The 27,025-nt window shown below is 50.6% G+C and overlaps 1 protein-coding gene across 1 annotated transcript in view; it reads right to left on the bottom strand.

The window, feature by feature from the left end:
- Positions 1-538: 538 nt before the first annotated feature.
- Slit1 (slit guidance ligand 1) overlaps positions 539-27,025 on the bottom strand; it is a 142,524-nt gene continuing 116,037 nt past the window's right edge. The window contains 15 exon segments of the mRNA XM_050147006.1: positions 539-777; positions 1,573-1,784; positions 2,118-2,406; positions 3,352-3,506; positions 3,917-4,047; positions 5,466-5,694; positions 8,339-8,476; positions 10,036-10,129; positions 10,239-10,378; positions 13,884-13,981; positions 14,266-14,390; positions 16,049-16,212; positions 23,231-23,302; positions 24,100-24,171; positions 24,918-24,989. Coding sequence (XP_050002963.1) covers positions 539-777; positions 1,573-1,784; positions 2,118-2,406; positions 3,352-3,506; positions 3,917-4,047; positions 5,466-5,694; positions 8,339-8,476; positions 10,036-10,129; positions 10,239-10,378; positions 13,884-13,981; positions 14,266-14,390; positions 16,049-16,212; positions 23,231-23,302; positions 24,100-24,171; positions 24,918-24,989 — 2,230 coding nt within the window.

The raw sequence follows: 27,025 nt of genomic DNA, 5'->3' as shown, positions 1-27,025 counted from the left end.
ACCCTACCCCTACCTCTTTCCCAAGCTGTGGAGGCAATGGGCCGTGTGACTCAAGGAAGAAGGGTCAGTTACTTCCGCATGACAGGAGCTCTTCTGGAGAGTGGCCTGCAGCCAGTAAATGTGGCTGCAGAGACCAGGCCAGTACCCTGGGAGGTGGCTGTCCTCAGAGGGGCCAAAGGCTACTGGGACATTATTAACTGTTTCAGACCAGCCAGGGTCACAGGCCAGGGGAGAAGCAAGTGGAGACAGGGTTTAGCCCCCTTTTTCAGTCCCAGGTAGCAGGCAGAGGTGTGCCACCTTCTGCCAACTGTTCGTGGCCTGACCTCACACACACATTCATTCAACAAATATTTATTAAGCGCCTATCTGTGCAAGGCACTTTGGGAGAGGGCGTGGCAGTCCAGGCCTTGCTTGCTCCTCTGCCCCGGCAGTGCAGTCTGCTGGAAAGGCAGCTCGGTGCCCCCGCGCCCACCAGGACCCAGGCGCCATCGTGGTGATGCCTGCATCTCAGCCCAGCTGCTAGTGTGCCACCTGCGCATTATGCACACTGGGCACAGCCGCACTTTGTGGGCTTCTCCACCTCCTCAGCAAATGAAGTCCCGTCGCTGCACTCAAAGGTGAGCTTCCTCCGCTTCAGCCGTAGGCCCTGGCAGCAGCCCTGGCCTGGGCACGCGCCCCGGCATTCCACCCACGACAGCGGGCGCGTAGTCTGGCAGATGGCATAGCCCCTCTGGACCCGGTGAAAGTCCCGGACAGGGTCCCCCCGGCACTCGGACTCTGGATGGGACAGATACCAAGAGAGAGCCTCAGAGCACACCGTGGGAAGCAGGAGGGGCACTGGGCAGCATCCTAGGAGGGCTCCACTGGGAGAGCCCTCTCACCCCTCTGTCCTGAACATCCTCCCCGGCTCTGCATGCACCTATGCTCGACTTCCTCCTGGGCCCACAATGTGTGATGAGGGAAGAGGAAGCAGCTAGCTGCCCAGGCCCTCCAGTTGAGGTGGTTCCCACCGTGCAGGTGTGCAATAAGAGCTGAGACCTGGAGGCAATGGCGTTAGGGAAGCATTCCTCAATGGAGAGGATGACCCACTGACCCTATGGTGCCCAAGGCTGAATTTCTCCAGCTTCCCTCTTCCCAGCTTCTGCAGTCTGGAGTCTAGCCAAAGGATCTTGGTGAAGGGGCCCAGGTAAAGCCTGGGAAGAAATTCCCTAACCTTCAGACATCCTGCCACACCTAGGTCCAAAGCTGACAGACCGAGATGCTCACGCCTGGCTAAGGGCTGTTACTGGATGTGGCTGGATGGTCTTTTCATGGAGATACCTCAGCCAAGAAGGGCAGGGTCCTGGTCAAGGGAACTGCAGGGCAGGCTGAGTCCAGGAGATGGAAAAGGTGGAACTCTGACTAGAGGACAAGGGCACAGAAGCCCAGTAGTCCCCTGTGTAGCAGAGGGGAGGGAAGGAGGGGGACAAGGATGAACAGCTTGCTGGGGTTTGAGGATGATGACATGAAGCTCCTATGGCAGAATGGCGGGGAGGGACCCAGCAGAGGGCAGTCAGGAGGGGGCCCCCTGACCTTGCTCACACAGCTCGCCTGAAAAGCCAGGGTTGCACACACAGTGTGCCCCTTTGGTGGCTGAGGCCTGACAGTGGCCATGCAGGCACTGCAAGCCCCCACAGGGCTCTGCCACAGCCCCGACCTGGTTGCACAGAGCCCCTGAGTACCCATCCTGGCACTGGCAGCTGTAGGCAAGAGCATCAAGGGGCACTCATTTCCCGTGGACACACCTGGAAGAGACAGGGAAGAGGACTGTGAGAACAGGCTAGACCATGGGCCAGCCAGAGGGGGTCCCACCCCTCCTAGCCTTGCACTTGGTTCTCTTCCCAAGATTTAAAGGGGCGGGGGGGGATCTGATTCTATGCTTGTCCTTTTCCAGTTAATAAGAGCTTAAAGCCAAATAATAATAATAATAATAATATCATCTTGTGTCAGTCCATATGCTCCAATTTAAAGATTTAAAAATACAGCTGGTATGGCTGTGCTTGCCATAAGCAAATGGGCTTGCAGGAAAAGTCCCGATGAGTGAGGGTGATGACTCTCTTGGTCCTTCCCAGGCTTACTTGTGGCCATGGCAGGGGCCATCCACTGGCTGGTCACAGTGCAGGCCCCCCCAGCCAGCCTCACAGTGGCACACGGGCCCTGGGGTGGCATTGGGCTGGCAGATGCCATGCAGGCAGTAGAGCTTTCGGCAGGGCTCACAGCCCGGCACCACTCCCGGCTTCATCTGTGTCTTGGTGAAGTCCTGCAGCTCATTGTTGATGTACAGATTCCGGATGCAACCGTGGAAGCTGGTGCCATTGAGGATCTGCCAGAGGCGGAAGGCAGCTGAGTTCACGTCTACAGGCATACCTGAAGTGACAGGAAGAGACGCTAGAGTGTGTTGGGATTGAACCGTGCCTGTTGGGCAGCTCTGCAATGTCTCCTCGTGCCCTTGGGCTCTGTCCTGTCTCTGCAGAGGCCCTTTGTCATCTCGGAGGATCAGACTCTTTTCCAGAAAGATGTGGAAAGTCTACTTCCTCTGGGACTGGAGCTAGGTCAGGCTAGGCATGGCCAGTTGGCCAGCTGGATTCCAAAATGCCTGTTCCCTAAGTCTGGCTATCTCCCTCTGGGACTACTTCCTTCCCTCTGGGATGTCTGCTTTCATTTCTGGAAATTCCAGTCGAAGCGAAGAACTCATGTGCAGGGCACTTTGCCATCTGCTTTTGTGCTACTGGCTTCGCAGCCACCCCAAGGCAGAGGCTGCCTGCCCCTCTCTGGCACTCTCAGGAGCTCATCTGAAAGCCTCAACTAGTAGGGGCAGAGCCGGGATCACATAGCGGGCCAGGCACTCCCCAGGCTGAGATAGCATGTGGATGGTTGCAGGTGGTTGACAGGCCTTCCTGGACTGCAGCATCCGTGGGTCCACTGGGGAGCCTCCAGCTGATGCAGGACTCTGTGCTGAGCCTCTTGCAGTGTTTCTGGCCTCTGAGGGTCCAAGACTAGAAATGAATCCCAGACTGGTCCAGAGCCAAGAAGGGTGCCCGTGGTATGGAAGACATCTGGGAAAAACCCAGACCTGTTGGCCAGCCCCTTCTTGGTTAGTCTAGGTTGGCCAGAATGCAGCTAGACACCAGGCAGGACAGCACAATCCACCAGATTAACCATTCAGTAGGACCACCTCATCCTTTGGCACCTCCCCAACCGTAGCACAAGCTCTCCTGGCCAGCTTCAGACCAGAAAACACAGGAGGCCCCTGCGTGGGGACACCATCACCATGACTAGGTGACAGGCTTTTTCTGTCTGAAAGGTCCTCACCTCCCACATAGAGGGGGGCTTCGCTGTTGAGCGTGTAGTGCTTGCCAAAGTTGTCCATGGTCATGGGGCTGCCGCCGTCAATGGAGAGGTTCACCATCTGGTCAAAGGTGACCAGCTCGACAGTGTGGAACTGCCCATCTTTGATGGTCTCAGCACTGGAAAGAGATGGGGGTACCCCACCCGGGGAGTGGGCCTCAGGAAGATCCGAGCTAGGCACATCCTCCCAGAAAGGCCATCAACCCAGCCGCTGCTCCCCAAGGAGACAAATCTCTCAAGGGGACTATGCGGACTTTGGCCTGATGCCTGCTGCTCCCCCTTTCTGAGGCCCAGGAGAGGCAGGGACTTTTGCAGAGAGTTTCTTCCCCAGTTAGGGGCTGCCTCTGAGGTGAGGTGGGATGGGGAAATATGGGTGCCATGGAGCCTCAGATCCAAATAGGCTGGACTCAGGAGACCAGATGGCCTTTTTTTTTTTTTTGGTCAGCCAAGTCTGTGTAGTTCTTGGCCCAGGAGCCCCACATCCTGGCATGCCCACCCAAGGAAGGCTGACAGCCTGAGGAATTCCTACCTGTAGATAGCGGAGCTGGGGTAGCTGCCTGGGTCATAGCTAACACGGACATGGCCCTGGTACAGCTCAACCGCGATGTGGTCGTTATCCCCATTGTACAGGAGGATCCCATTGTCCTCTGCTGTAGAGACCTGAGAGGCAAAGGCACTTTCTCTCCCATGCCACCCCTCACAGAAGCAGCACAGGCGGGTAAACGAACAGAGGGGACTCAAGATTGGAAGGGTGTGAAAACCGCTCTTTCCCCTCTCCTGACCAGACGCCCCTCTTCAGGGAGGCTGGCCTAGGCCAGCAGTCCCAGGCTCACTTGTCATTCACTGCCAGCAAAAGGATTGCTGCGGCCTGCCCAAGAACAGGTAAATAAAGACCAGTTGCCCCATGAGAAATAGGCAGTACACAGCCACCACGGTGTGGTGTGGGGGCCCCTGGGAGCCTCAAGGAACTGGCTACAAAGGGAGGGGACTAGAGAGAAGACACGCTCTAGTTCTGGAAGTTTCCCCCAGCCAGAGCCCTTTAATACCGGAAGGAGATGCTTGGAAAACAGGGTCTGTGGTTAGAGATTTGGGAGGACGGTCCCCATGGCTGTAAGAAGCACAATTGCTTCCTTCTGTCTAGTTCCCCCTCCCTCCCTGCATTCTTCTGGTAAATATCCTGATGCCCTGGTCTACGGAGCAGGCACATGGACCAAGGCTGGATAAACCACACTAGTTCATTTCCTTAGGCCCAGTGATTGGTCAAGGAATAGGTATGTTACAAAAGCCTGGCCAATCAGAGAGCTTCCGCTGAGACCATTGGTTGTTGAATTAGAGTGCAGGCAAAGAAGAATCCCTTAAATGTGTGACAGTGAGATCTCCCGAAGATGTTGGAAGAGCCTGCGCTATGGCTGGTGCTGGGCTGGGGACAGGATTGGGTCTGGATGGGGTAAGTTTTGCCTAGAGTGGATATGCTGCCTGCTAGCTTACTGAGGGCAATTGGAGAGGACAGAGCTGAGCCTGTCTGAGGGGCTGAGGAAGAGAAAGAACAAAGGAAAGGAGAGACGTTTGGGCGCTTGTGACCAAGAATGGAATTTGAGGCAGAGGGGTTCAAGAGTTTACATTGTCTACTGGGGAAAATGCAGTCAAATCTGCCTCCCTCTCTTCCTCTGGGACATATTCAGCAAAACGGCCAGATTTTTCATCATTTGTTGAAGTAGAAGCTGGTTTTTCCCCCTCAACATGATGATGTTCTGAAATGACACTGAAGGCACAAAATGGGCATTTAGGGGACCCCAAAACTGTTGGTTAAAGACAAGCCCAGAAATCACTCCAGGCACACAGAGCAGGCCAGAGCCGAGCAGAGGGTGTGATTAAGGCCTGTGGGCAAGGCCTCTGGCAAGCTTCGTCTGGATTCTGTCACAGTTGTCCCCGAGATGACTCATCCTAACCCGAGGATAACAGCAGCCCACACAGGTTCCTTTCGGTTTCTGTGGACGGAGGTGTAGCCTGACATTCTGAGGAGCAGGTATACCCTGCTCCCTGACTCCCTTTGAGTGACCAGGTCCCCAGACACACACCTGAAGAGTGATGTTGGCCCGAGGCCAGTTCTGTAGGTCCGTGAACTGCAGGTAAGTGTCACGGTCCACAAAGTTGACACTGAGCAGTTTCTCACACTCGGGGCCACCGAAGCCTGGCAGGCACTGGCATACAGGCCTGCTGCCCTGGTCGACACAGTTGGCCCCATTCTGGCACTCAGTCCCCTCACAGGGGCTCCTGGGGGCAGGTGGGATCTCACAGAGCTGTCCGCTGAGAGGAAAAGACACAGGTCAGAGAGGGTGGGGCCAAATGAAGCCGGGGGAGGGAATCTCTCCCACTGTGCTAGTCAGAAATTCACTAACCACCCCAAGAAAATGGACCCTTAAAGTCCACCTTAAAGGACACCCAGAAGATGTCCTTTGTGAGTGTTGCTTTCCAAGGGAGCTGAGCTCCAGGGGGGACACCTGGAGCAGTTCCTGCAACATCATCTGGCCCTTCCCAGAAAAGGAACCCCCCTCCAGTCACTTCCTAACAGGTCTCAGGTGATTGGCATGCACATGGAAGCTGAAGATCCCTCCCCCCAAGCCAGTAACTCTGCAGGGCAGGTTTTACAACTCTGACTTAAGATACAAGCTACTGAGGTGGTGGTGAGGAGGCCCTGAATTACAGAAAGCAGAAATAAAAGCGGGCACATTGCTGGCAGACTTACAGAAATAAAGCAGTTACCTGGGGAGGTGGCAGAGATAGAGCATTTGCTTAGCGGGCACAAGACCCTGGTTTCTAATAACCCCCAGCACAAGTGGTAGGGAGACTTAGAAGGGCGCATATGGCCAACTGTGTGCCAGCTAATTGGGTAGCTAATTGGATTGGTCGATTTTTAGAAACACAAAAACTCCCCACATTAACCCAAGACTCTAAATAATCCATGCTAACAAACAAGTAAGGAAATTAAACTAGTGACCAGAAAATTCCCCAGACCCAAAGGGTTTGTTTCACTGATGAATTCTATTAAAGATTTAAAAAAATAATTAATCCTCGTTTTTCCATAAATTCTTCTAAGAAGTAGATAATAAAAGAACACTTCCTGATTCTGAGATACTGGTACCTAAGCGAGACAAAGACACTGAAAGAAACAAATACAGGCAATGTCACTAAGGGACGTAGGCAAAAAGCCCTCAGCAAGATATCAGCAAATCAAATGGAGCATAAACGTTATTATATATCATGACCATTTAAATTTTACCGCAGGAGCTCAAAGTTGATTTAACATCTGAAATCAATCAATGTTGAACATCCTAGTAACATATTTAAAAAAATCAAAGAAACGTCAACAAGTTAAAAGTAGAAGGGAAATCTACAGCCCGAAAACACACACAGCCTGCATCACACTCGATGGACAGCGGTTAATGTTGCCCTGTAGACGCAGAAAGAAGCCAAGAGCGCAGCTCGCACAAGCTTCATACAGCTGTGCACTGCAGGGTATGGGCAGAGCAGGTAGGGAGAAAACACACATCTGCCCTGAAAACGGGGGAGGAAATTATCTATTCGTAGATATTGTTATCCTGTAGAAGAATATCCTAAGGAATCTACTAACGCTCTTAGAACTAATTGAAGAATTCAGCCTGATTTACAAAATCAGTGCACATGTAACAAATTAAGGAATCAATTCCAGGGGGCTAGAGCGATGGCTCAGCAGTTAAGAGCACTGGCTGCTCTTGCAGGGGACCTGAGTTCAATTCCCACCACCTACATGGTGGCTCACAGCTACTTATACCTAAGTTCCATCAGATCCGCTGCCCACTTCTGACTTCTTTAGCCACTTCATGCACTTGGTGCACATATATACGTGTAGTCAAACACTTGTACACATAAGTAAAATAAATGAATCTTTTAAAAATCAATTCTATTTATAATATCCTCTAGACGAATTAAAATTAGGAAATAATTCCAAAATTATGTATGAGGAGCTAGAGAGATAAGATAGCTCAGTGGTTAAGAGCACTGGCTGCTCTTCCAGATAACCCAGGTTGGATTCTCAGCACCCACAAGGCAGCTCACAATCATCTGTAATTTAAGTCCCAGGGGATCTGGCACCCTCATTTGGCCTCTGAAATCACCAGGCACAGACTTGGTGCATAGACATCCCTGCAGGCAAAACACCATACACAAAAAATAATAATTTAAAAAATGTTTCAAAATAAGTGTGAAGCATGTACTTTAAAAACGACAGAACAGTTGTTGAAAGAAGCTAAAGTAGGCCTACATATGCCGAGAGGCAGTTCACACTCAAGAATGTGAAAATCCAATATTGTTTTATTAAAATACCACCGCTCCCTACACTGCTCCACAGGTCAATAACGCTCCTACCAAATCCCAAACTACTTCTTTTGCAAAATTTGACTAGATAACCTGGAAATTCAACAAACCCAGGGTAGCCAAAACAACCTCGGGGGGGGGGGGAACAAACAGGAGGACTTACACTTTCCAATTTAAAAACTCAGCACGAAGCTGTGTGATAAAGACGGCATGCTGCTGGCATAAGAACAGCAAACAGAAGCATTCCTAAACCTGCATCCCTAAACCTGCAGGCCCCGGAGCTTTCGCCAGAAAGCCAAGACAATTGAATGAGGTGAAGGAAAAAAAAAAGTCTTTTCAACCTCATTCGGAAGCATGACGATAACTCCTTCTAAACTCCTTCTTTACTGTCCCCATCTTCAGCCCTTCAACAAACAGGTTTGGAAGTCTATGCCCAATTTCTAAGTGGTTGTTTGACCCTCCCAAGTTTGCGTAGTTGGGACCGGTGGAGTCACACCCAAACCTCCAGCACTCAGTTCCCAGAATGGGACTGTTACTCTCCTGAGCCAGTCCCACCGGATGCAGGGGAATTGCTCACAGTGTGGCCCCAGAGGCTCACCTGTAGCCCTCAGCACAGAGGCAGGCGTAGCTGTTGACCTCATCCACACATTGAGCCCCGTTCTGACAGCGGTGATCCCTGCAGTCGTCCTGATTTTCGCTGCAGTTGTCACCGGTGTAACCTGGCACACACTCACACCTGTGGTGGACAGGGAGAGGGTCAGCCGACATTCATCCGTGGCCAGGACTGTGTCGTCTGACAGAGAATCTCTGCCTCTGTATGGATGTGGGGGAATCTGGGCTGGAAGAGTCCAAGCAACCCCTGAAGCCCTAATAATTAATTAATTTTTGCCCTGGCAATGCTGAAGCATGCATGGGCAGCCCATTTATGGCGGTTCTGTTGAACTTGTCCATATTGGGTCTCATGGTCTAAGTTGATGAGGATGTCTCAAGAGGGTACCAGATCTCATTACAGATGGTTGTGAGCCACCATGCGGTTGCTGGGAATTGAACTCGGGACCTTTGCAAGAACAGGCAGTGCTCTTAACCTCTGATCCATCTCTCCAGTTGTTAGTCTGAACTAACAACTCCAAACCCCACGTAAGCAGACTGCATTCTTGCCTGGAGTTGTTTCTCATTTCAGACCCAGTGCTTCTCAGGCTGGAAAGACTATCGTTCAGTCTGGTATACATATATATGCACAAGTACAGAACCCGTCTCCTATTACAGTGTTTATCCTGACCACATAAAATGGCACACTGCTCCCTGGTTGGCTTTGCCATCTCTGCTCCCATTCCTGTACCTTACAAAGGAACGCAATGTCTCTCTCATTTTCACAGAGGCCTTGCTGCAGTCCACTGCGCTTGTTTAGCTGGTCCCCAACAGTCCCTGGACACTACTGCCTACATAGCAGGCTTCTTCAGGTCTCTACCGCTAGCCTTAGTCCCAGTTCCTGGGCTTGAGTCACTCCGCCATAGACCACAGGAAGTCCTAGCCTAACAACTCTTTGCTGACTTCATGGAGGGGAGGAGGGGCATTCCAGGAATGGAACTGTGTATAAGGGAGTGACATTTTCAAAACCCCATATGACCTTTATCCAGCAGCCTCCAGGTGACAAGCCCTTCTACATAATCCAGTTAGTGCAGTGACTCCTTGCTCTGGGGCTGGACAGGTTTTGGAATTCTGAGCTTTGGGGCCACACTTAGGTCCTAGACTGCATATAAATGACCATATACTGAAGTTGCCGGGGGCATCTAAGGCCGTCCAGTAACAGCTAAGTCTAGACTCCAGCAGAACCTACGCATATCCACCCTCCACGGAGGAGCGGCAAGTGTGAACAGCCTTCCACAAGCCTTCCTTTCAGGTAAGGCTTTGTTCTGGGAGGGCTCTTTAATTTTGTGAGCTTTGTGACTTTTGTGATCAGGGTGAGAGGTCATGGACCTGGCATAAATGGCTGTGGTGGAGCTTGGCTGTCGGGCTCAGTAAGTACCTTCCAAAGGAGTGCCTTCTCACGTTCCTTCGCCAGCACCTCAAGAGGACTCTACTGCTGCTCCCAGTTCCCAATGAGGTCAATGGGCTCGGTCCAGCTAGCACCTACTCTGGGCCAAGCTGCAGCAAGTCACACCCCCCAGGCTGTGTAGCCAAAGCTTTGCCTATAGCCACCTCTATGATGACTCTCAGGAACCCAGACCAACATATGAGGGAGGGAGGAACGAAGCCAAGCCTAGGCTGGGGTCACTGGCAGTGGGTGGCACTGACCTGGGCCCATCTGGGGTGCCCACACACTGGGCCTCATGCTGACACGGGTTCAGATCCGGGGAGCAGAAGTCCACCAGCTGCTCACAGGCCCTTCCTAGGGGAAGAAGAAGCAAGAGGCAGCAGATGCTGCAGCCTTCTCTGGAGTCCAGGCAGACACTGGCGTCCCCAGAGGATGGGGCATGCCTTGACCCTGCAATGCTTACCTGTGTACTGCAGAGGGCACCGGCAGGTGTAATTGCCCATACCGTCCACACAGACACCTCCGTTGACACAGGCGTCCTTCACACAATCATCTGTGTTCACTCCACAGGTGGGCCCTTCGAAACCGGAGGGACAGGAGCACCTGTGGTGGAGGGGGCGGGCGTGGATGAACAGGGACAGGGAAAGCCTGGCCACTGGTCAGAATCCTTAGTCCATATGTTTGGGGCTTCTACTTTAGACCAGAAGGTTAACAGATTAGAAAGTAACAAGCCTGGCTCCGCCTTCAAGGAATCCTCTGGCTTGCAGTGTGGTGGGGGAGACAAACAGGAGATAGTGGCCCAAAGAGAAGTACTATCAGGATGGTGGAGCCTCCGAAGCCAGGCGTGGGCAGAGAGCTCCTAACCCTTCCTCAGCATGGCATGGTCAGGCAGACTTCCTGGAAGAGTTGAGGGTCTAGCCTCGACAAGAATTCCAACACAGGAGTGGAGGCAGTAGGTACAGAGGGACTGGCAAAGCCCGAAGTGAGAAGGCAGGATCTGCCCGTCTACACTGCTCAAATCTTTCAGGGCACAGACTTCAGGAAGAGAGGAATGATAGGACTGGGCCGAGCAGTAGCTGGGCTGTAGAAGGTTCTAGAAGTTGGTGATTAAAAACCAAGGGACTCCTTAGCCTCAGGCATGTGAGGTTTCCCAAGGGATATAAGGGCCAGAGAGTGTGGCCCTGAGGAATTCACATCCAGCTCTTCAAATGTCCATAGATCTCCTTCATCTTTCCCAGGCCTCAGCGAAGGCACCACTCTCTGCCCAAGCAGGATGTAGGTAGGCTGTGCCTCCAGGTGTCAAGAAAAACAGCAAGTCAACCATTAAAAACAACTGACAGGGGACCCGTGGAGCTGTCATCTGACGGAACTGAAATACTGTCGCCACCTGCTCACGCAGGAGATTTGGGCATATAAACCGGAAGGGTTTCCAAAATCTGCATGGCAGATCTATGACGAATCCTGATCCTGACAGTGGGCTTATGTGAACGGACCTCCCCAGGAAGTCTGTAATATACATTCAAACAAAACATGAGGGCAGCTGTTCTCTCCCACCGTGCACGGACCATCTACGGACATGGACCAACTGACACAGAATAGAGCCATCCACCCACGAAGGAGGTCAGTCTCAGACACATTACCTTGTGGGTAGCAATGTTAAATTTTATAATAGTTGTGTTGGTTTGTATGTTATTAGTCATCATAAACTCAGACACAGAAACTTTTTCTGACATTATTTATTTTTATGAATAAGGGTGTTCTGTCTACATGTATGTATGTGCACCACCTACATGTGTGGAGGCCTTAGAGACCAGAAAAAGGCATCAGGTCCACTGAGGCTGGAGTTATCGATGGCTATGAGCCACCATGCAGGAGCTGGGACTCAACCCTGGGTCCTCTGGAAGAGCAGCCAGTGCTCTTACCCACTGAGCCATCTATCCATGCCCCAAAGAAACTGTAATAACTTTTTTTTGAGATAAGGTCTCATTTATGTACCTCAAGCTGGCTTCAAACTCATAATCCTCCTGCCTCAGTCTCCTGCATGCTAGGATTACCTATGTGTACTACCAGACCCAGCTGTAGGATTACCTATGCAAACCACCAGACCAAGCCATAGGATTACCTATGTATACCACCAGACCCAGCCTAGGATTACCTATGTATATCACCAGATCCAGCCATAGGATTACCTATGTGTACCACCAGACCCAGCCACAGGATTACCTATACATACCACCAGACCCAGGCAAAAGAAACTTCTAATCAGAAGTTTATGGTGACAAGAAACGGGGAGGGCTTTAAACTTCAGCTCTTATGCCCTCATTGGGGGCAGTCACTCCTGGCATACAATCATATCACAATAGAGACCTGAAGGGTGGAACACAGTGGAAATACTAGCTGCAGCCAGAAAGGGAAAGATGGTTTTCATTGCTATGGAGAAGCTTGCTGGTGGCATTTCAGAAAGGTACCCAAAGTTACGTGGGGTTCCAGAAGCTGTGATCTAGAACTCAGGGGGCCAAAGCAAAAGGATATCTGCATATTACGGGGCACCCTTGGCTCCCCAATACACCCTGTCTAGAAAAAAACCGTAATGAATAAATAATAAGTTAAAAATGGTACCCAATTGCTATGCACAACAGATACCACTGGGGGATAGGGGTGGCATACTTAACCTACTTGTTTTATTTTAACAGCAAGAATATCTATGATATCCATAATACTGTCTCCTTTGCATGGAAGAAACAAACTTACAATGGAAAAAATGTAGCTGTTGGTCTAAAAACATTTGTGTGGGGTGGTGTTCTACATCTGCTCCGGAGGTTGTGCCACAGGCATCTTCTGGAGTTCGATTTTAAGCTAGGATGACAGGACATTTGCGCAGAAAGTCTTCTGGCAAAATCTCAGGGCATAAGGCAGGTGGAGAGGACGTCTCCCCTCCCACCTGGTGCTATAGGCTGCCTGGCTGCAGGATGTAGGGCCAACCCGCTTGCCCCCCATCCCAGAAGGGGCATCCCAACCCTGTGCAGGAGCTGAGGACCAGAACGGGGAGGAAGCTTGACTGGAGCTGCTGCTTGCCCCTGAGGTGCGCCTGCCTATTGTAAGGATGCGTTTCCAAGGCAACACTGGAGGAGAGGCACTTAGCACTTTATTTTTTACATCTGGTAATTTGGGTCTGCAGAGGCAGGTTTGGCCATTTCCGCCCATAAATTCAACATCATTTTCTGAGGAGCCAATTTGTTCAGTAGGCAATTTATCCCCAGCAGCTAAGTACTGTGTTCCTCAGAAAAGCTCTGGGAGGGCGGGATGGGGTGGGGGCTTCCTGGGGAAAGCAGGCTCGTGCAGGGGTGAAGATATAACATCTGCTCTGGATGGGCTCGAGTATGCTAAGTGGTGAGGGCAGCTGCATCCAGAGCATGGGAAATGCCTGCCGTTCAGGGTGGGATCCCTCCCCGCAGTGGCCAGCCAGTGAGAGTCACGCAAAGGTAGGGTGCCAAAAGGAGTGACCAGGATGTGGCCCCACCTTTGTCTGTTCAGCGAACACAGGGCTAGCCACAGCTTCTAGAGACTTGTTTAGCTTAAAATGGGGGCTCAGAGGGCTCGTGGAGATTTAAAAGATTCTTAGGGGGCCTGGAGAGATTGCTCAGCTGTTAAGAGTACCGGCTGCTCTTCAAGAGGACCCGGGTTCAATTCCCAGCACCCACATGACAGCTCACAGCTGTCTAACTAACTCCAGTTCCAGGGGACCTAGTACCCTCACACAGACATGTAGACAGGCAAAACACCAATGCACATTAAATAAAAATAAATAAATTATATAGAAAAGTTTTTAAAAAGTCTTATATGCCCCCAACCACTCCCCAGCACTGCCATGGTATTTACTCTGGGCTATAGGTTCCCAGGCGCTCCCCTGTGCTGTCCAGCGCCTGCTGCCCCACAGGTGCTCTGCCTGTACCTCTTCCAGGTGAGAAGGAGCTCAAAGAACACGTGACTAATATCTGGAGCACAGGTCTGTTCTCCCTGCCCACCCTCATCTCCAGCACAGGTTGAGACTTCGATGCTGGTCCTGTCAGCCCTCCCCAACCCCACCTCACACCCCATGGACACTCACGTGAAGCCAGCATCCTCGCCCTCGTGGGGATGGCAGGTTCCCCCATTTCCACATGGGTTGCTGGAACAGCTGTCCAGGGACACTTCACAGTCTCGGCCCTGGAGGAGAAGCCAGCAATGAGGACTCTCCAGGGAGAGCCAAGGGCGTTGGTATGAGGAAAGAAACAGCCCTCGGCAACTCTGCTCGTCTACCACAGGGTTGCCTCTTCCTTCCTTCATTTACTGATTCATCAGCATGTCCATCCGCCCAAAGGTTAAGTCTCTGGTAACAAGGTCACTCACACGCATGTTCTGGGCTAGACCAGCCAACGACATAGCCCGTTGTGCAGGGCCTGCCTTGCAGCAGATAGAACCCTGTTCCTCCAGCTCCAGCTTCCACTCACCTTGTAGCCACTGGGACAGGTACACCTGTATACCTCAAGAGGGTCATTGTGGCAGGTGCCCTGGTTCTGGCATGGGCTGGACAAGCAGGGATCACACTTGGCCTGAACTGCCAGACTGGGGGGACCTGTGGTAAGAGGGAGAGCATTAGTGGGCATGTGGGAGCTTGGGGCTCTGCCCTAAAAAATACCCTCCTCCCAGGAGACATGCCTTCACCACAAGTGTTGAAGGTCATGCTGCACCCCTCAGCTCAGTCCAGCTTTCCAGCTGCGAACCCACTTCCCACAGGGTCCCTGGCAGCCCCTGATTGACACTTAGTTGTGAGAACTCTGCAGTTCCCAACAGGTGGAAACTATATTCAGAGTGGCTAGGGCCACTCTAAGAGTAAGAGAGTAGCAAAATTGTGATCGCTGACTTCGCCTGACTCTGCCCCTCACGCCCTCAGAGGCAATCTCCTCAGCCTACAGCCTACTCAGCAGAGGGGGAACCATGTGCCTGAGCTTGGCTCTGCAGGGAAGCCACATGGTGAAAGTCCACATGCCTTGAGGTTCTTCCTCCCCACATCAGCAGCAGGGAGAACCTTCCCTGGTACCTCCCAGGCTACACAGGCCCCTCTCCAGACCTCCTTCAGTGGGAGAATAAGGAGCCTGGCAGCAAGGGTACCTGGGTACCAACCCTGAGGGACACCATAATTTCCCAGGAGAGAATAAGGAAATCTGGTCACTCAACTCAGGCTCCCCCAGGAGGTTCCTTCCGGAAGAGGTGACGTATTAGTTCTGATGAAGAGGTATGCGCATGAACAGAAATTAAAAAAAGAAAAAGACCTTTCTGCAGGACAGAAGCCTGCTGGAGGGACTTCCAGACACAGACAAAGATGATGTTTCTTGACCTAGCATTGGTGTCTGAGTGAACTCGGTAGTAAACACGCACTGGGCTCTTTTCTCATGTCAGTACTTTTCCGGATGTTGTTATATCCAGCTAAAAAGAATACCTTGAAAAAAGTACTTAGCACCGCTTTGCCAGCTAGTAAATGCCAAGCATGTATTAGCACAGATCGGCTTGGTCCTAGCAGCCGCTACAGAGTGGGCGCTTTGAACTGTGACAGCTTCCTGCACACAGGGTGGCCTGGGCCTCCTCATTAACCTACAGCTGTCAGTTTCATTTCCTATGGTGGCCTCTGAGCTTGCAGAGGGCAAGAGCCATGCCCCAGGGTCCCTAGGGTCCTCCCATAGCTCCCCCTGCACACAAAGCTGAGCCCAGGCAGCCGCTCGGCCACCTGTCTTTGCTCTGCAAGGTTCTGCAGACCTCCTGAACTAGGATTTGTAGCTTCTGGAGGTAAGGACCCTCAGCACAGACCGCCAGTCACGATGTGACTCTGTGTTCTGCAAATGTCAAGAAAGCATCAGCTGGTCCTCTGGGCCCACCAGGGCCAGAGTAGGGTTTCAGCTAATTGTCCAGGACTTCTATCTGAGGGACGTCTGCGTGCCTGAATTACAAGGAGCCTGGGAGCTTCGAAATGCTATTTTAGTTTTTCTTACGTAACCATGGGCAAGAATGAAAGCCTTAATAGACTGGGATTTTTCTGCTTGGCCTTTTCGCTTATTGGATATCAAGACTGGAAGGCAGCCGTGCTAACAAGAGAACATCATTTCTATTCTTTGACTCTCCCATCAGTGGGACCCAGGGACCCAGGGACCCAGGAGTATCTGGAAGACCCTACCAGGACTCAGCAAGTCCTCTGGTCCCTGATACCCACCACCCCTTCTCTCATGTTCCTGGGCTCACCTTGGCATTCAAATTTCTTGGCAGGTGTTGTAAGCAGAAGTTTGCCTTCCATGTCTGGGGGTCCAGCACAGCGGGCAATGCCTGGTTCCTTGTAGCCAGTCTTCACCCAGCTGGAGAGCCATCGGAGGTGGCAGTCGCAGTACAGGGGGTTGGCACCAATGGCCCTGGGACAGGCAGCAGAGAAAAGCAGGTATTCCAGTGTCAGAAGCCTTGACCCACTGAGCACATAGTGATGCAGGTCACCCATAGCTCCGCTTTAAACACTCCATACGCATCGTCTTACTTAGATGATTTCTGTGCACAGACACAGACTTAGGAAGATTGAGTAATTGCCCTAGACCAATGAAGGGGGATCTGGATTTGGAACCCAGGCCGCCAGGAACAGAGGCTCTGTTCTCAGAGCCTCCACAGGCTTGAGGGAGAAGGCAGCCAGCATTTACCCCTGCAAAGAAATGGCTGCGGCTCCTGCCTTCATGCATCCAGTGCTCTCATTAACCCCACACACAAGCTCCCTGCATCTGTACAATGTTGAACTGAGCATTGCACGGAATAAGTAATTTCCCTGGGGCCACACTGTAGCTAAGGGCAGCCTCTGGCTCTAAACTCTGAACTGCCTGTCTGGGAAGCCCAGTCACTTTTGTTTTTCTTTTCATTTTTAACTAAGCAAAGAGCACATGCACTCATTCTTACTTGTGAATCTTTTTCAAATGCTGCAGAACAATGTGCCAAGTGCCATGGACACACAAACACACGCATGCACACACACGCGCATGCACACACACACTTTTTTGTTTTTATTTTTTCCTTTATTTCCTTTTTTGGGGGAGGGTGGAGATGGGTCTCACTGTGTATGTAGCCTTGGCTAGCCTGGAACTCACTATGTAGAATAGGCTGGCCATGGACTCATAAAAATCTGCCTGTCTCTGCCTCCTGAGTACAGAGATTAAAGATGTACCACCGTGCCCAGCAACTAAACTTTTTTTAAAAAAGAAATATTTATTTATTTTCATTTTATGTGCATTAGTGTTTTGCCTGCAGTATGTCCGTGTGAGGGAGCTGGATCAGTTAGAACTAAGTTACAGACAGTTGTGAGCTGCCATGTGGGTACTGGGAATCGAACCCAGGTCCTCTAGAAGAGCAGCCAGTGCTCTTAACCTCTAAGCCATCTCTCCAGTCCCAACTTAAGTTTTTTTAAGGGCATATTCCAGTGTTGCTGGTGGGAGTGCGGAATGGTATAACTCCAATTCCAGGTGCAATTGCTTTGTGACAGTTTCTCCTACAGACACCTGTGTGACAGGCTGCTGCGATGGTCTCAAAGTCCCTTCCAAATGCATGCTGAGACTGCATTTCATTGGTCCGCTGTTGGAAGATGGCTCTTTAAAACAGGTAACAGTCAGGAGGACACTGTCATTTCCCCAGAACTGGGCCAGCTGCCGTAGGAGTGGATGCCGGCTACAGAGGATCTGTCTGGCTTCGCTGCTACCCTGTCATGTGAATGTCCGGTCATGTTTCTGCCATGTCACTACTGTGCTCCTGCATTTCCAGGCTGCAGAAACAGGACCGGAACAAACTTTTCATGTCATCCTCTGTCCAGTCTGTAGCTGCAGAAAATGACCCAGGACCTGGGAACTGCCACTGGTCACCGGCAGGTAACTGGTTAAATAAACCATGCTATGCTCACAGTATGCCGCTGTCCTCCACTGAGGGACACAGGTGGCACAGTTACCAAGCTCGTGGGTGTGTGGCCTTCGGGCCCTTTCCCACATGGATGCATACGGTTCCTATCTGCCGGGTGTCACATCCCAACAGCGTGTTTCTTGTCACTAGCCAGCGGGTCTTGGAAACCTTCCAGGTCGGCGTATATAGGAATCCGCTTCATTTTGCCAAAGTGCTCTGGGAAGAATAGGTTCCCTGTGGTTTAGTGAGCAGTTTCCCAATTGCTGGGCGATTTCTGGCAGTTAAGAAGACTGTGAACATTCTTTTGCACATGGCTTCGTGAGGTGTGAGCTTTCCTCTAGAACAGATGCCTCTGAAATCCAGCTGATAGAAGTGGATGTCAAATGATGGAGCTGCCCCCGGCAGGCTGTATCAGCTTCCGTGGACCACGCCTGTGCCCTCACATCTGCACCCGCCTGAGTACTGCCAGCTTCCCAGCCCTGTACCAACCCTATGGCAAGCTCCGAGTCTTTCCCCACACCCAGTGAGAGGCATAAAGAGAGGATGGGCATGTAATGGAATGGTTTCCTTTTGGTAAACAGATCAGCACCTGAAACTCATCCGTATCAACCGATTCTAAAACCTCAAGGTTGTGTGAGGTTAACGAGAAGGGGTGCATTCATCAGGTCACCGGATACCCAGCCGCTTCCCACCTGTTCTGGCTTGCAGAGGAAGTGACCCCCTCACACCCCAAGATAGGTACAGCCTGATAGAAGCGGCTGTGGCTCTGAACAGGAATCTCCCAGAATAGCACAGCTGACGCTGTGCAATCTTAAAAAACTGGCTGAGCAAGACTTGGACTGCAGCCTACCACAGCTGCTCCCTGCCCGTGACCTTGGGCTGTTCCCGTATCATCTCTGGGGCTCACTTTATGATTCAATAAAGAGCCTGCGATCAAGAGGGGAAGAGAGACAAGCACGCATAACCTAGAATGGGCGCCGAGGGACTCACGCAGCTCAGGAAGGAGGGCAGGTGCAACCCTGATGTGTATTTAATTTTCTGTCCTCGTGTGCTGACAGCATCCATCCTGGCTAATGGGATGAGCAAGACACCATCCTCTTCCCCCATCAGCACCAGAGCCTCTCAGACACACAGGAAGGTTGGAGGCAGACTCCAAAAATGACAGGAAGACAGATATTATGATATATAAAATACTTATTTTTAAATATATTTTTGTATGAAATAAATATAAAAATATACTTACTTTAAAACGTTATTTTAAAATATTATTTTCAAATTATCAAAAAGTAGCACAATTATGGCATTTAATAGCTTAGTATAGAATTTATAGTGAACTACAAGGAGTATAGGCCAGTCATGAGGAGGATGGTTAGAGAAAAATCCCTCAAAGACTCGGATGTCGCCCTGAGTGTGGGGGCCCTTGACGTGACCGAGAGCTTCACAAACGGCCATCCTGGCACAGATGTCTACCACCAACATCAGCAATGCTGCACCTCAGATGTAAATGTCCCTTCCCTTCCCGTTACTGAAACCTGCAGGGCCACAGCCTCATAAAGCCACTCAAAGCCATCTGGGTTTGTCCCGCACGTGTGGCTGCTTGTTCCTGTCCTGGGCAAACATCAGCCTGCTTGCCCACGGCTGGTTTTTCCCAGCTGAGGACCACTGGCCCTCATTGCCACAGCTCCCTTTCTCCTGGGGACCGGTTTGCCCAGTGGAAGCCGATGGAAATGACAACTTACACTCTTTTTTTGGTCATTTGAGACAGGGTTTCTCTGTGTAGCCCCAGTTGTCCTGGAACTCTCTCTGTAGACCAGGCTATCCTCAAACTCAGAGATCCACCTGTTTCTGCCTGAGTGCTGAGATTAAAGGTGTGTGCCTCCACATGCCAGTACAATTTACACATTTCAATCAAAAGTTCAGGAGACTGAGTTAGGAAGATCACGAATTTCAGGTCAGTTGGGCTATATAGTGTGATTCTGTCTCAAAATATTAACTAGTTAGTTAAAGTTTTTAAAAAATTAAAGACAACTGAGGACCCGGTGGGGAGTGGAGAACAGGTCGGCCTAAGGGAGACTGGTTGGTAGAGCAGCAGCCAGGCACCCCTCGATCCCAAAGGGCTGTGGCTTGGGAACACACCCCACTGAGATTATAAATAGCTCCATGTTGTTGGTCTTCGGTGTTACTTGGGCACGCTGAAACCGAAGCTGTCTCCTCTGCTCATGCCAAGCCATGCCAGCTCCTATTAATGGAGCCTAGCCCGAGACAGCCCCTCCTGGTCTCAAACTGTAAACCCCTGCGCCTGAACCCTCGCCCCCTGCCCACTCATGGGTTCATGCGGGTGCTGTCTTCATCCCCCTGGTCCCAGAGTCTGCAAAAGTGGTTCCTTGAGGACAGGAGCCATTGACTCCAGAGCTGGACCAGATGCTAGCTAACACCAAACACACTAGCTGGGTCAGTCAGTAGGAACGGAGTGAAGCCTGCCAAACACAAATCCCCACAAATCCTCAGTGCAGAGGAATGCAGGAAGAAAAGGATCATCCATCCTAAAATAGAATTAACTTCATTTTAGTCGATCCCCTTCCAGTCTGTCTGCTTTCCTTCCTCCTTTCACTGAGACAAGGACCCACTAGGTAGTCCAGGCTGGCCTGGAACTTGCGATCTCCCCCATGCTGGGATTGTAAGTGTACACTATTATGCATAGCACCACCAGTCCTTATGTTCATATTTGTATCACATTAATTATTCTGCATGCCATCGAATAATAAATTATAGTGCCATAATTGTCATTAACTACTTACTTTTTAGCCACATGGGCATGGCATGATGTAATTAGTCATTTCTACCGAATTTTCACACCTACTTACCAATGAACATTGAAATTTGGCTTTCTAGCCTATAGCAGGGTAAAGGCAGCAAATTGCAGGGTTCTAACAGTGAAGGGCAACACTGAGGAACTGTAGCCATGAGCTCTGGCGGGCATGCAACCTTCTGGTATTGGGATGCAGGTTAGCCTTGAATTCATTGGCACAGGAAAAGACTTTCAAAACAGAATACCATTAGCCCAGACACTAAGACCAACAATTAATATGTGAGACCTGATGAAACTGAAAAGCTCCTATAAGGCATAGGACACTGTCATTCAGACAAAGCAACAGCCTACAGAGTGGGAAAAAAATTGTACCAACTACACATCTAATAGAAGGCTAATATCCAAAATACATAAAGCAGAATTTTCGGTGAAGGAAACTCAGATGGCTGAGAAACACTTAAATGCTAAATATCCTTAGTCATCAGGGAAATGCAAATCAAAACAACTCTGAGATTCTGTCCTACACCTGTCAGAATGACTAAGATCAATGAAAACAAGTGACAGCTCATTCTGGCAAGGGTGTGGAGTACGGGAAACACTCCTCCATTGCTGGTGGGAGTGTAAATTTATATAGCCACTGTGGAAATCGATATGGCAGTTCCTCAAGAAGATGGGAATCAACCTACTTCAAGATCCAGCTATTCTACATACCCAAAGGATGCTTCATCCTACCACAGAGACACTTGCTCAACCATGCTCATTGCTAGAACTGGAAATAGCCAGAAACTGGAAACAACCTAAATGTTCCTCAACAGAAGAATGGATAAACAAAATGTGATACATTTACACAATGACACACTACTCGACCATTTAAAGCACGGGATCATGAAATCTGTAGGTAAATGGATGGAACTAGAAAGAAAAAAATCATCGTGAATGAGGTAACCCAGACCCAGAAAGACAAATATGGTATGTATCCTCTTATAAGAGGATATTAGCTGTTAAGTCGATGATAATCAAGCTACAGTCCATAGACCCTCCCACAGAGATTAGTTATCAAGGAAGATATGTGTGGGGGTGGGCACAGCTAGATCTCCCTAGGAAATGGAAGTAGAATAGATAGTTGTGGACAGAGGACAGAGACAGGAATGGGAGATTCAAGCAGTGAGGAGAAAAAAGGGACAAGGGAGGGAATATGGGGAGAGACAGTTAAAATTAAGAGCCGTTTGAGGGGTCATAAGGAAACCTAACATAGTATAAACTCCCTAAAATACATACGTATGTGAATGCACTACCTATTTTATGATCACTCTGACTTTGCAGATTAAAATATGGGAAAGACGATTCTCAGAACCCGGGACGTCTAAGATGGCTGACTGAACTTCAAGAGAAACACCGCCGACACCAAGGCTTTCTGATCTAAGGATGCCTGCCTACCCGGGCCCTGGGTGTGGAGGGGAGTCAGAGAAGATCAAAGCCTTCCAGATGCAGTCCATGTGGCCACAGTCTACAGGCATGCCACAGCCAAGGCTACCCAGAAAAATGCCAGGAAGGTGTCTTTTCTGCACCGTCCCAACCTCCAGGGTGAGGACAACCCTGCCTCAGCCCTGGGCTTACCTATCTCCTCGTTGTCTTATATACAATACATAATAAACAGCTGGTCATTTGTAGTCTCATAGTCAGTGCACCAATCAGAAATGCTGACTGGATTCCCAGCCCCAGGCAACCATCTCCACTACTCACTTCCAAAGCATTCGCATCACCCTGAACAGAAACTCTGTGCTCTGAGATATTAAGCCCCATTTGTTTATTAGTTTATTTATCTATTTGTGTGTGTATGTGTATGTGTGTGCGTGTGCGTGTGCATGCGTGCACGTGTGCGTGTGCATGCGTGCACACATACGCAGGCATGTGAGGCCAGTTGACACCCTTGGGTGTTGTTTCTCAGGTCTCACACACTTTTTCTTTGAGGCAGGGTTTCTTACTGGCCTGGAATTCATCAAACAGGTAAGGTCGGCCAGGTAGTCAGTGAGCCCCCAGGGATCTGCCTGTCTCTGCCTCCTGGCTCTAGGATCAGTACATATTACCATACCCAACTTTTTAAGGGGGTTCTGGGGGTCAAGTCGAGGTCCTCATACTTGAATGGCAAGCACTTTACTGACTGAGCCATCTCCTGAGTCCTCGCCTACTGCCTTTAAAGAATCATCACGGTACTGCCGGCTGTAGAGCCTGGGAAGCAACTCTATGCTATTCTACTTCTTTGGGAAATAGATCTCAGGATCTCATGCCCATGTGTGAAGCAGGGACTGTATTATGGGATGGTCTAAGAGCATGGGCACTGGGGCAGGAGCTGCCACCACCACCAGCTGTGCAGCTGGGCACACATCTTCCTTTCTCTAGCTCTCGTTCCTTTTGTGTAAAATGAGTAAACACTACCCCTGTTGTGGGATTGTTATGAGGGGGTCACACCGGCAGGGGACAGACAGGTCCAGCGATCAACAAATGTTTGCTACCACCTGCTAAAGGCCTGTTCTCCTACACTGAGTGTGTAAGAGGCCAAGAAGGAGACTGTGGAACATTCCCCAACTCAGGATAAAGGCAACATGTTCCGATGAGCTGAGGGGCTGGGGCTCTCTCAGACTCCAAGTTCTGCTTAAATTCAAGGAGGCCCAGAGAACTGGGCTGGCATTACTCACAAGTGAGACAGAGACGTCACGTCCGCAAAGATGCCCTCTTGGAGGGTGGAGACATCATTGCCGTGCAAAGACCTGAGAAAAGAAGAGGCTGCGGGAGCCCAGGCCAGGGATAGGGCAGGATGCCTGGGGGAGGGGCTTCCTAGCCCTTGCTGAATGGATACACCATGCATGTCTGCTGGCAGGGAGAAGTCCCCAGCCCAACAACCCTGACCTTGTAGCCCCAGGAAGGAAAAGGTAGCCCTCAGAGTCCACGAAGGCCATCCTGTGCCCCCATACTGTGGGGGAAGCTCTTGACTTTGCCATCTAAAGAATTCGAGTTGAGTTTAATCATAAATAAGATAAGTAAACACACAGGCACTCCCTCTTGGCCAGGGGACAGAGACAGAGTCGGCTGTTTGTAAGGAGATTAACATAGGCAGCCATAAGTTAGGACTGCAGGAATGTCGCCTTGGTTCTGATGGGGTCAGGAGCCACCATAACAGACACAGCAGAACATTTTGGGCAGAGTCACTTTGAGAACTTGTAGAAAAAGTTCTCTGATTTCTGGAAGCAAACCCTGTCAATCTGAACAGAAGTCTCTTGTGCAAACAAAGGACTCCTTTATCTTAGGCACCTCACCCCTTCCCTGTCACACACATGTGCACAAACTAAACTTGGGATGATGGCCACCTCTGCTCTTGGATCATTTCCCACTTAAAACTTGGCTTCTCTAAGGGGTTTAAACGAGAACATTCTGGGCTCCCATAATTGGATAGAGCATTGTCCCTGCTGGGGTTCCAAATCTGGGAATATTTCTGCCCACTAGGGGTAAGGGGTAAGACTCGGGTAATGGGGTAGACTTCTAGAAGAATGAGTTGGGAGAGACTTACAGCAGGCGCAGGGAACGGAGCCCCTGGAAGGCCAGAGGAGGGATGCACTGGAGGGCATTGTAGCTGAGGATCCTGTGGAAGGAAGGAAGGAAGGAAGGAAGGAAGGAAGGAAGGAAGGAAGGAAGGAAGGAAGAAAGAAAGACGCTATGATGAACCAGAGATGAAGGACCGTTCCCACCCCATCTTATAGGTGAGCGAGCTAAGGCTTTGAGCCCACTCCCCACCCCAGGGTCATGTCATTAAGTTAGCAAATAGTATTTGTGCTAAGACTCTGTTTTTAGAGCCTACAGCTAACCCACTAACTCAAAAGATTCCAAATAAATGAGCCCACCAGCAGACAGGCAGATTAGCGAGAGAATTGATTCTGTGGTAGACGTGGTTACGGAATAGAGAATCATGGGCAGCCCCCTGGAAGGAACACCCACGTATGGAAGGATGTCGGAGTAACTGTGCTGAGTGGGGAAACCAAACCGGACCATGAATCTATTTAAATAAAATTCTCAACATACAGTCTAACATGGGGCCTAGTTCTGGCTAGCCTTAAGCTTGTGACCATCCTCCTGCCTCAAAACATGTGCTAGCTTTATAAAAATGTGATAGATAAGATATTTCAATTTTTGTACTTTCCCATTGTATTTCACAGTAAAAGTTGTTTTGTTTTTTAATTTGCCCATGGCCAAAATATCCAAGAAGTGATGGACGGGGTGTTATTTAGTCTGCAGGTGGGAAAGGCGTCTGCATGTGGTCACAATGACAAGAGCGATGCCGGCATAGCCTGATGACATCCCGTGTGCCCACCCAGCCCTGCTGGGACTCACAGCGTGGTCAGCTGGCTCATGTTGGTGAAGGAAGAATTGCCTAAGGAGCTGATCTTGTTGTTGCTCAGGTCCCTGGAAAAAGCAAGAGCGTCAGTGTCTGGAAGAAAAGAAGGCTTTGCCCCTGGATGACTTCCAGAGCCTCTCCCCTCCCCCATCCGCTCTTGGCCCTTCCTTAGCAGGGAGAGCCAGGCTCCCTAACTGGCGAGGATGTGGGGTCAATTGACTTGCAATTGACTACTGAGCTCCCTCTGTTCCTAATCTGCCTCCTGCATGCCCTCTGCAGGTACAGCTAGCACTGGCCAACTTCTACCTGGCAGGTCTAGCAGCCCCTTCTCTGGGAAGCATAGCTGGAACACTAGGACCCTAAATTACGAGGCAGAGTGAAATCCCATTTTACACACCAAGAGCTGGAGTCTTCAGTCTCTCAGTAATTAACTCACAGGGGGCCACCCAGCTGGCTAGAGAAGGGCCAGACCAACCCCATCACTGCAATGTCCACCCTCTGGCCGTGTTAGGTGGAGAACATCCTCACACACCCCTCCACCTACCCTGACTGTGTCTGTGTCCTCCCCTGTGGTCCCAGCTTCTAATCCCTGGTCTCAGGATGGGAAGGTCCCAGCCTTGCACCCCTTCAGTCCACTCTAGGTGCCCCCAGTGCTGTCTCTGGCTCCTCTCACTGTCTAGAGCTGATGGCACCACCCCCACAGGCACAGCCTGCCCCTTTCCAGAACCCTACTCCATAGTGCCCTACAGACCCTCAGCGGGGCTTGGCCTTGTGCTTCCTCAGCCCTCAACCTGGTTCTGTGACTGCTTCTGCCTTCCACCCTTGGTACCATGGCCCCACCTCTGGTCACTGTCCACATCTGTCCCCTTCCTAAATTTCTGCCTTTGTTAAGCCAGCGTCCACCAGTGGTTTCCTGAGACCTCCTCTCGACATCTTCCACTGTGGGTTCGTCACACCCTCCTTCCAGCCAAGCCCTTACCTACAGCTGCTCTGCTGCTCCCTGCATCTTAGGGAACCCTTGCCCCCCTCCTACATCCTTCCTAGCCGTCTAAGAGGTGCACTAGGGCCTCCTGGTCTGCCTGTTACCTACTGTATGCAGTTCTGACAATCATTAACCGTGTACCCCGAGAGCCTGCCTCTGCTACAATCCCAACTCTCCTCCCTATTGTTAGGGGCCCACTTCCTTTCTTGTGATGGGGAGATGGGGCCTTTCAATGTGAGAGGGGCAGTCTATAACAGAAAGAGCTCGCTCGACATTCTTGCTGTCTGTCCTTCCTTCTTCATGTACATCTGGACCACTGGCAGAGGCCAGGCCACAGAAAGCCTGGGGAGCTTGCAGAATGGAGTCTCTCTGTCTGACACCAGCCACTGTTTCACCCCCATTCCCCTGAAAGGTTCAAACACATCAGTCATTGAGCAAAGACAGACTAACTGGAGCATCACGGTGCTGTTAGCCAGTGCTGTTCAGAGCAGCCTGGCCTTGAACTGAACGTTTCCATAGCCAAGCTTTCTCAGCGAAGGGAGCAGTCTGTTGACTTATACTCTCACTCCTCCTGGCCTAAGACGAACCCACTAACAACAGTTCTCAGTTGGCACTGAGAGCAAATTCATTAGAGGCGGTTCTCAGGCTGACACTGACCCGCGGACCGCGGACTGCACTCGTACAGAGCTCTGAGCCAAGCCACACTGTGATGGACTGTTCTCTGGACTTTTTGGATAATCTTTGGTTAATACATAGACCAAAACGATGGAGGTGAGGTACTAATTACACTGGAAAGATAAGAGGAGTTGATCTTATTATCCGGGGGTTTATTCTGAGTACTCTTACAGGGAGGAAGGCAGTGATAACGAAGGAGGTTAAGAATAAATAGTATGTGGACTGATAACCGCCTTGTTTCGTATTTGATTTGGGGGAGAGGGACTGAACTGAAAGACTCTTTATCATCCTCTGTTTGTCCCTGGCTCCTTGCAGAGATCACTCAGTGCAATAATAATAATCACTAGGCTACAGGGAGGGTTGGGGAAATTGTGTGGTCAGAGCAATAGGCCCAGCTCATGGAGGCCAGAAAGGATGCAATTCCTAGATTGGCCACCAGATGGCAAA

The sequence above is a fragment of the Alexandromys fortis genome, unplaced genomic scaffold, assembly GCF_014885135.2.
Source record: "Alexandromys fortis isolate MF-2015 unplaced genomic scaffold, M_Fortis_MF-2015_v1.1 scaffold_16, whole genome shotgun sequence".
In the NCBI taxonomy this organism is placed as follows: domain Eukaryota; kingdom Metazoa; phylum Chordata; class Mammalia; order Rodentia; family Cricetidae; genus Alexandromys; species Alexandromys fortis.
Note: the sequence above shows the minus strand (reverse complement) of the source record. Positions and strands in the feature narration are given on the sequence as shown.